The sequence below is a fragment of the Humulus lupulus genome, chromosome 8 (assembly GCF_963169125.1).
Source record: "Humulus lupulus chromosome 8, drHumLupu1.1, whole genome shotgun sequence".
NCBI lineage: Eukaryota > Viridiplantae > Streptophyta > Magnoliopsida > Rosales > Cannabaceae > Humulus > Humulus lupulus.
Window position 1 is genome coordinate 55,507,006 of NC_084800.1, and position 9,087 is coordinate 55,516,092.

The 9,087-nt window shown below is 31.9% G+C and overlaps 2 protein-coding genes across 3 annotated transcripts; one reads left to right on the plus strand and one right to left on the minus strand.

Moving 5' to 3' along the window:
- Positions 1-3,427: 3,427 nt before the first annotated feature.
- Positions 3,428-5,178, minus strand: LOC133797312 (MOB kinase activator-like 1A). 2 transcript variants are annotated; one of them, XM_062235178.1, is made up of 7 exons: positions 5,038-5,178; positions 4,774-4,822; positions 4,554-4,662; positions 4,367-4,460; positions 4,143-4,276; positions 3,892-4,055; positions 3,428-3,802 (listed from the first exon to the last, which is right to left on the minus strand). In XM_062235178.1, the coding sequence occupies exons 1-7, from the start codon at positions 5,061-5,063 to the stop codon at positions 3,731-3,733; spliced, it is 648 nt and encodes a 215-aa protein (XP_062091162.1). In that variant the 5' UTR covers positions 5,064-5,178; the 3' UTR covers positions 3,428-3,730. The 2 variants fall into 2 exon arrangements, with proteins under 2 accessions (XP_062091162.1, XP_062091161.1); XM_062235177.1 differs by having other exon boundaries at positions 4,554-4,686.
- A 2,019-nt stretch (positions 5,179-7,197) lies between these two features.
- On the plus strand, positions 7,198-9,087 carry LOC133795423 (pentatricopeptide repeat-containing protein At3g62890-like). Its single transcript, XM_062232876.1, has one exon. It carries the CDS (start codon positions 7,198-7,200, stop codon positions 9,085-9,087), a length of 1,890 nt encoding a protein of 629 aa, XP_062088860.1.

The window sequence follows — 9,087 nt, forward strand, 5'->3', positions numbered from 1 at the left end:
GTTGTAAGGTATCATGGTACATCTATGCTACTAACTATACTTTACTACCCCTTGAGTGAATTTGTAGTAGTCCTTTTTTAGAGAGATATGTTGACCCGATTAAGAAGAAGTTGAATTGTCCTACATTGGTGGGAAACGCCTGTTGGTACTTGGTAGCCTTCTTAGGATACCTCCAAAGAACATAGGTAGATAATGGAGACATTTTCCACTGTTTTTCACCTTCAAAAGTACTATACTTGGTTACGCTATATATCATATAGCGATGATGCAAATGCAAGCACGTGTTCCAATTCTCACAATTTTTAAAGGATTTTTTAAGCATAAGCACTCCGAGTTCTACCTTATTTGGCAATTCAACCCCTAGAATAAAAAGTTTGCAATAGAAATCTTTGAGTTGTATAAATAATGGAATTTATTCTTTATTGTTTATTTTTTCATAAAATTCTTAGTTTTTGAATGATTTTCTTTTTCTTACAATATGGCGTGTAAAAATATTTGGAGATGTACTATATTTAAAAAAAATGTCAAAATTATCTATAATATTTTTAAAATTAACTAAAAGGACTTAATTGCTACTGTATTTGAAATTTAAGGACTTAATTGTCAAGTCATTTCTCATGTTTTAAATTGCCAAACAACGCAAAACTCAGCGTACAGTCATGCTAAAAATGAAATTTTAACATATAACATCAATTAATAAATTGTTATAAAAAATTATTATTACTATCTATTTTTTTTATTTTGTGTCGATATAGACATTAAGTTTTTCAGAATGTCTAGTACATAATTTTTCTTTGTTCATTTAATGACATTTCCATTAGGAAGCAGAAAAATGAACAAAAATTTTAAAAATAAAATAAAAAAACATTGCTCTTCACCATTTCCCAAATGAATATTATTTATGAGTTTTTCAAAAACTATAAATATATTAAGAGATAAGAGCTAGAAAGAAAAACTAAGAAATAAATAAGATCACAGTTTTTACATGGTTGGAGCGTTAATAAGTCTTAGTTCACAAATCACTAGTATTAGGCTTTAGAGAGTTTTGACAATGGAAGTTTTCTGCAGGTTCAGCAGCGCTTAGTTTACAAGAGAAAATTTGGGATTCTCGCTACGGTGCACGACTGATCCTATAGTCTAAGCCCAATAAGGATATAATTACAATTGCTCGATAGTGGAGCCATAATACATGAAATGTAACATAATTAAGGGTTGTTAATCTGGGCCCATTGGGCTGGCTTAGGCGTGGTGAAGCCTTACAACTGTCCTTTGTACGTTAGCATGGACTGATTTGCGTGGGCTACCAAGGAGATCCTAGGGACATGATTTATTAGAGTAGTGGTAGTACCGTTTCCTAGGAACAGTGTACGTTCCGTGTGTACCCCATTCTGTAGGTTAGTTAGGGAGACCAACTGTCGGATTTCTCGGAGACACGTCAGCTATAGGAAGGGCTAGCTTGTTCTATCCATCTAGGTGATCCAGGTTCATTTACATAAGTCTAGGTTCGCTTACCAGCACCCGGGTTCATTTACCAAGGTGGATGTCTTGACGGCGGTGTCTTCTCCTGAATCCCACTTGATGGGATCTGTCTCCTGGAATAGATCGTCTGCCATCATCATTTACATCCTGAAGGATATAGACTGAGTATGTTTAGGAAGGTGATTCGGGCCTGCACCTTAGTTCTGGCCCCTTCGCTATGCTCGCACTACTTGCTATAGTAACTGGGTTCGGTATGGTCCGGGCCGACGGGGTTTCCTTGTTCGTTGTTCACTGGATCCAGGTTGGGCCTGGGTCTCTTCAATGGGCTCTGATGGACCTATTTGGCCGTGCAACGTGTCATAGGTGGAAAATATGGATAACAAATATAAAAAACTATACTTAAAGTTAATAAAATTAACATGGAAAATTTATAAGATATCATAGCAATAAACATGAATATAAATTTCAAAATTTGTAAGATAATAAAGGTATAAAACAGTCGAATGTCGAAATTTAGAAGTGAAAAAGGTTTTCACTTTTAAATATTTATTTGGTTTGAAATTAGAACACATTACAAATGATAAATACATGTAAACATTTTAATTTAATTTTTAAAATTGTGTTGTAATTTCATCTAATAGATCAAATGAGCACAACAATATTTATTAAAAAATAAAATTGTGTGTATAAATGTGTATCTATTCAACCTATTTTTATATATAATACTAACAAAAAAATAATAAAACAAAAACTAAAAGAGAAAGAATAATATTATGCCAAATAAATGGCATATACTGTTTGACCTAAATATTCACTTAAACAATAATACCCAAATACGTACTTGTATTTTATAAGAGTATAAATACTCATACGAGCTCATTTTTTGTAATATACTCGTACGTTTTGAAACATTTTATTAAAATCTTTAAAACAATTTATTTATATAAATATGTATTGAAAAATAATTTTTGTTTTCGAAATAAAATCTTGTTATAAAAGCATTTTGAATAAATTATTTGAAAAAGTATTCTTAAAAAAATTAAAATTTTGTTTAATTTTTAATTAAAAATAATTAATTTCTTTAAACGGTTTGTATTAAAATATTATTTCAACAAGTAAAAGAATATTTTTTTAAAAATATTTTATATTTTGTTTAAATAAAATATTTTCAAAGGTTTTTATTGAATGTTAAAAAATACTAAATAAATAAACAGAGACTATTATTGTCTTATTAAAATTAATTTTGATGAAAAAAAAGTTGAAGGAAGTAATTTGTATTATTTGATAAAACATAAATTTTTTGTTTACTACTATTAAAACCATATAAAATGTAAGTTGGTATTTATTTGCATAAATGCTATATGACTTACAACAACAATAAAATATAAGTATTTGGCAAAATAATTTGTTTAGTCACTTCCCATGATAGTTCTTTTTGGTAGTAATTACTTGTAAATGATATTTCTAATGCACTTAACATATTTTTTGAATACTATTTTGTAAGAAATTATAAAAATATATTATTTTATAAAGTAATATACATTTTTTAAAAATCACCAATTACTTTAATAAAAGGGGTAAAATATCAAATTAGCCATCTTACAAATAAAATTCAACAAAAAGAAAATAAATAAAAAAACTTTTTTGATCAATATATTTTTTCTTTTGATAAAAAAAAAAAAAAAATTCAAACGAATTTTGATAAACAGTATATAACAATTTAGTATATTCAACTTAGATAAAGTTTGGTAAGTTGCTATCGTTCGACATTAAATTTTTTCGAATTTGATTTTGGAGCTTTGAACTAGCACTAACTATACCTATGGCCACGTATTTCATTAATTTGTTGGTCAACAAGTCATTGTTGTTGTTTGGTTGACTTATATTGGCGGTTTTTTTTTTCTAACATGGCTCTCGTGAATAAGCAAAATATTAGAATTCATCACACTTCACACTAAAAGCTTGTGCGACTTTGTTTTATTAATTATTTCGATCATATCTAAGTTGTGTTTAAAAAAAATGCAAGTGATGAGTTGTTGGTGCTGGAAGAAAGCAATATTTCCCTCCCACTCCAACAAAAAATCACATACAATCCTAAAACAATTCATGTTCCCACTCCAACAAAAAATCACATACAATCCTAAAACAATTCATGTTCCCAAATTGCAAAACTAAACTTTAAATAAAAAAATTCTTTCAATGGGAAAGAAAAAGTACAAAATTTGAGGTGATAATTCACGACCGGTATCTATTATTGCCTTAGAATGCTCTCAACAAGGTCGTGAAGAGGATCGAGCTGTCGTTTGTCAATCAACTGGAACTCCTGCATTAAAAAAAAAATGGAGCTTATTTAACAATTTATTAAAAAGAAGAAAAAAAAAACAGAAAGAATAATGAGAATGTATCACTTACCCATACAAACAGAACAAAATGCTTAAAGCAAGTGTTGAGATGAGCTTCTTCCTTCAAACTCAAAATCTTCTCAAAATGACTGTGGTAAATGTGTGCATACACACGAAACAGCCTCTTGAAGATTGTCTTCACCACATCTGGGAAATTGGGTGGAAAAGGAGCACCTGGAAAGAAAAACCTGAGTTAAGATTATGAAGAAGAAGAAAAAAAAGAGTTTCACTTTCAAGCTTTCAACTAGATACTTTACTAACCCAATCTTTGAGGGAATATTGACTCATCATCTAGCTGAACTTCAATCCAATCCATTAAGTACTCAACATATTTTGGAGCAGAGACCTTTATTGGTTCTTTTATGGTAACCCCATCAGCCCACTTATACGAGTATCTGCCAAGAATGAAAACAGATAAGGACTAATGATCTATTCGAGTTGTAAACACAATACAGCCAAAAGAATCTACTTGGTTGAGTACTTACACTGGTCCAGCATTCATGACTGGACAACTGGTTGGAGTGCAGAATTCAGTGAGAGTACCATAGAGGATGTTCACTTGGTTAAAAAAGTCCACAGCTACAGTATAAACAACAAACGGACTAAATTGAAAAAACAAACTTACGAATAGTTCTTTTAATCCTATTTTACTAAACAGGAGTAAAATCTTACTGTTCACAGCTAGCCATTCATTACAATCTTCACCAGGAGGAAGCCTTATGACTTCCTTTAAATTCCCATTGCCCAAAGTTGTTTCAATGTGCTTCTGAAGCTGAGCTCCCTGTAATTTTTCACCAAACATGTCCTGTGTTGCATTAATGGTTCATAACACAATGATAAGAATAAAGAAAAATATAAAATCGCATAGTTGTTACTTAATGATAACGCTGACCTTACTCCCTGGTTGAGAATTCTTTTTAGGACGAAATGTTTTCTGGTTTCTGTAAGAAGCAGAGCTAATATGTTACAAAATTGTTCAATAGCTACTAATAAACACAGAACGATAAAAAAAAAAGATAAAGAAGAGAGATTTGCAGAGAAGGTTAGCTCAGAATCCATGGAAAACCAATTATCTGATGATAATTGAATTGAAACTAGAACAAATATAGGTTGGATTGGATATATATCCAAGGAAAAAAAGAGAAAAGAAAAGTACCTGCTTCCCAGACCAAATAGACTCATTGTGTCTCTTTCTGTATCAGATTCTGATGAAGCTAGAATACAGGGCACAAAGTTGGAGAAAAAGAAAGAAAATATATACCGACATACTTACAATTTTATCATATAAATATTTATATAGAGAGAGGAAGAGGGATAAAGAGGGTCTTGTTCTTCTTGACTTGGCTATTGCCAGTCTGTCATCTATCCATCTCTTTCAGAGCCAGCCAAGAACCTTACTTCTTTTCTTTCTATATTGACAGTATGCTGACCTGTTTTTTAATTTTTAATTGATAATTACTTAAAAATGCTAAGCGTTATCTTTTCTGTCGAGCGAGTTATAAATACGAGTCACGCATTACTTATTTTACATAAACATATTATGGGTAAGTGATTTCATACATTACTTTATATAATTATACACTATGAGTCACTGACAGAATGATAATATTTACAAAATGATTTGAGCGAGTTATAAACAAGAGTCACGCGTTACTTATTTTACATGAACATATAATAATATTATAAGCAAACTTATATGATTGCTTTAGAATTATGTTAAGAAAGTAAGATTGGATTGGATTGTAAAATTATATATTGAATTGGATTGTAAAATTATATAATCACATAATTATATGTATTAATCAATGATAGAATAATTCACTCAAAATTTATTGTAAGATATAAGCGAGTTATAAATACGAGTCACAAGTCACGCCTTTTAAGTGAACATATATTTGAATTACATTTAGAAAATAAGACTGAATTAAATAATAAAATCATATAATTACATATTTATATGCATTAATCTATGACCGAATAACTTAATCAAAATTTATTGTATGATTTAAGCGAGTCATACATTAGTAAATACATTATATTATAATTGAACTTCTATGATTACTTTATAATAATATTTAGAAAATAAGATTGAATTGGTTTGTAAAATTGTACTATTACATCTATGTATTTTTCAATGATTGAATGACTCAATCAAAATTCATTATATTATTTGAGTGAGTTATAAATACAAGCCATTGTTACTTAATTTATATGAATATATAATATTACATGTAAGCGAACTTCTATGATTGTGTAAGTAATCAATAAAATAGTGACCAATTAGAATTTATTATGTACTTGAGTGGATTATATTATAAATACGAGTTACGTATGTGTAAGTGTATTATTTTATGATTATATATAATTAATTAATGATAGAGCAACCTAATCATGATTGATTTTTCGAAATGAATTTAAACGAAAAAAAAAACCTTTAATCCAATTATTTAGAAGATATTAGGATAAGAAAAGGATAGCGCTGATTTTTTTAAATGAAAAACAAAAAAATGTGTTATTAAAGGGATAGAGAATTTGATTCCGTATCTTACTAGGGTGCTAAGGTGGGACCAATAAAATGATATGTATCTTAGCTGTATTTTCACGAAAAAGAAAAGAAAAGAAAATGAAAAAGAAAAAAAGAACAAAAGAAAGAAAAAACACGAGCAATATTTATAATTTTGTTCCATATTTTTTAGAACTAGTGGGGATTTTATTTTTGCCAATAGTGGGGTTGTGGGGAATATAATGTTATTCGAACTTCGAACTTCTGTTGCATAATGACTCCTTTTCCTTATTTTAATTTGAAATAAAGTCTGTTTTTTTAAGTCAACTCATAAACATGTTGCATACATTGTATTGAATTTCATATCTTTCTGCTATTTTGTATTTCTCCTAAAAAAAGTTGATTATTAAAAAAGGACTAATGTATCGTCACCTGAACCATTACAAGGTCTAATTTCAGTCCCTGAATTTTAATACCTCAATTTGGTACTTAAAATTGTAAAAGTAATGAAAATAACTAATTCAAAATTTATAAGTTTCAAGAATTAAAAAGAAAAAATATATAGATTACTAATAAATAATTTTATTTGGTACCGCCGTTGGTTTCTTTAACTAAATTTCCCGCCACCTCAGAGAAGTCTCGAGTAGCCGTTACAAGAATATATATATATATACACACCTCTAAATTTTCAAACTTTCTTCCTCTGAGAAACTTGAATTTGTCGAAGTAGCTAATGTGACCAGCTTAGATTTAGATATACTAATGGTGTTTCACAGCTTTTCTTTCACTTCAATCGTCCATAAATGTAAAACTATGAAGCAATTCAAAGAAATTCATGCCCAGCTCGTCGTCAAGAGCCTAAGCCATCCATCACCCTCTCTAAGACCCATAATCTCCTTCTCCGCTCTCGACCCCTCCGGTGAAATAAACTACGCTCTCCTCCTTCTCCTCTTCAGGACCTCGCTTGCTTCTTCGGTTTTTCTCTTCAACACTGTAATAAGAGGCCTCGCTCGTGTGATCCATGGACGCCCCGGTTTCGGCTGGAGCTCGTTGCTTGTGTTAAACCGCATGGCCGAGCTCAATCTTGCTCCTAATAACTTCACTTTCACTTTTCTCTTTCAGGGTTTCTCGAATTGTTGCGCATTTGATCTGGGTAGGCAGTTCCATGGGATGTTAATCAAGAAATCTTTGGTTATGGACGTTTTTGTTCGCAATTCAGTCATTCAGTTTTACTCAGTTTGTGGGGAAATGAATTCTGCCAGGAGGGTATTTGATCAAAGTGATGAAATTGACATTGTTTCTTGGAATTCTATAATTAATGGGTATGTTAGAAACGGAGATATGTCCGAGGCTCTGAACCTGTTTGACAAAATGCCTAAGAGAAATGACGTATCTTGGAATAGCGTACTTGGCGGTTTGGTAAAGTTTAGTTTTTTGGACGATGCTTATAGGTTATTCATGGAGATTCCACGGAGAACTTTGGTATCTTGGGTTGTCATGATTTCTGGTTATGCTCAAAATGGCCGGCCAAAAGAAGCTCTGGCTCTGTTTAGAAGTATGCTATCGATGGATCAGGAAGCAAACTCTGCAATTTTAGTTAGTGTACTCTCTGCGTGCGCGCAATTAGGTGCTTTGGAGCATGGTAATTGGGTTTACTCTTATATCCAGAAAAAACATGTCATAATTGATTCAATACTTTCTGCAGCCCTGATTGATATGTATGCCAAATGCGGCACCATTGATCTTGCAATGCAAGTGTTCAATTCCTCAAAAGTGAAGTGTGTTTCCACCTACACTACTGCAATATATGGATTGGCAATGAATGGTCGTAGCAAGGAAGCACTTCAACTATTTGACCATTTGAGGGCTGGAGGAATTTCACCAGATAGTATCTCTTATATTGCAGTATTAAGCGCTTGTAGTCATGAAGGGTGGGTTGATAGGGGTTTTCACTATTTTAATTCAATGTTAGATGCTGGAATTAGACCAGAGTTGGATCACTATGCCTGCATGGTTGACCTTCTAGGCCGTGCTGGTTTGCTTGAAGAAGCAGAGCAATTAATTATTTCGATGCCGATTAAACCAGACAGTGCAATATGGGGGGCGCTCCTTGGTGCTTGCAGGGTTCATGCTAATGCTGAAATGGGTCGCAGAGTTGGGAATCTATTGATACAATCTGATAAAAACCATGATGGACGCTACATCCTACTATCTAATATTTATGCAGAGTCCATGAAAGGAGAAGACGCTGAAGAAGTCAGGAGAACCATGAGAAAAAGAAAAATAAAGCGGGTTCCAGGGTGTAGTTTAATTGAAGTAGATGGAGTTGTTCATGAGTTTTTGGCTGGAGATAAATCGCATGAGAAGACAGAGGATATCTACCGTGTGTGGGATGAAGTTGTAAAGGAGATTAAGAAACTTGGCTACATTGCAGAGACTAGAAAGGTTGCGTTCAACATAGAAGAGGAGGAGAAAGAAACTCTCATTGGATACCATAGTGAGAAGTTGGCCGTGGCTTTTGGCTTAATTTGCACAGAGCCTGGATCATTAATACGCATTGTAAAGAATATTAGGATATGCAATGATTGTCATTCTGCAATTAAGCTTGTCTCAAAGGTTTTTAAAAGAAAAATCTCTGTTCGTGATCGGAAACGCTATCATCATTTCGAAGATGGACAATGTTCCTGCATGGATTACTGGTAA

Excerpts from the sequence above, each read along its gene's own strand:
- LOC133797312 (XM_062235177.1), bottom strand. The coding sequence starts at position 5,063 with ATGAGTCTATTTGGTCTGGGAAGCAG. Across the intron at positions 4,461-4,553 it reads TGAATGGCTAGCTGTGAACA|CTGTGGACTTTTTTAACCAA; the intron begins GTAAGATTTTAC and ends TTTATACTGTAG. Across the intron at positions 3,803-3,891 it reads ATTTTGTTCTGTTTGTATGG|GAGTTCCAGTTGATTGACAA; the intron begins GTAAGTGATACA and ends TTTTTAATGCAG.
- LOC133795423 (XM_062232876.1), top strand. The coding sequence starts at position 7,198 with ATGAAGCAATTCAAAGAAATTCATGCCCAGCTCGTCGTCAAGAGCCTA.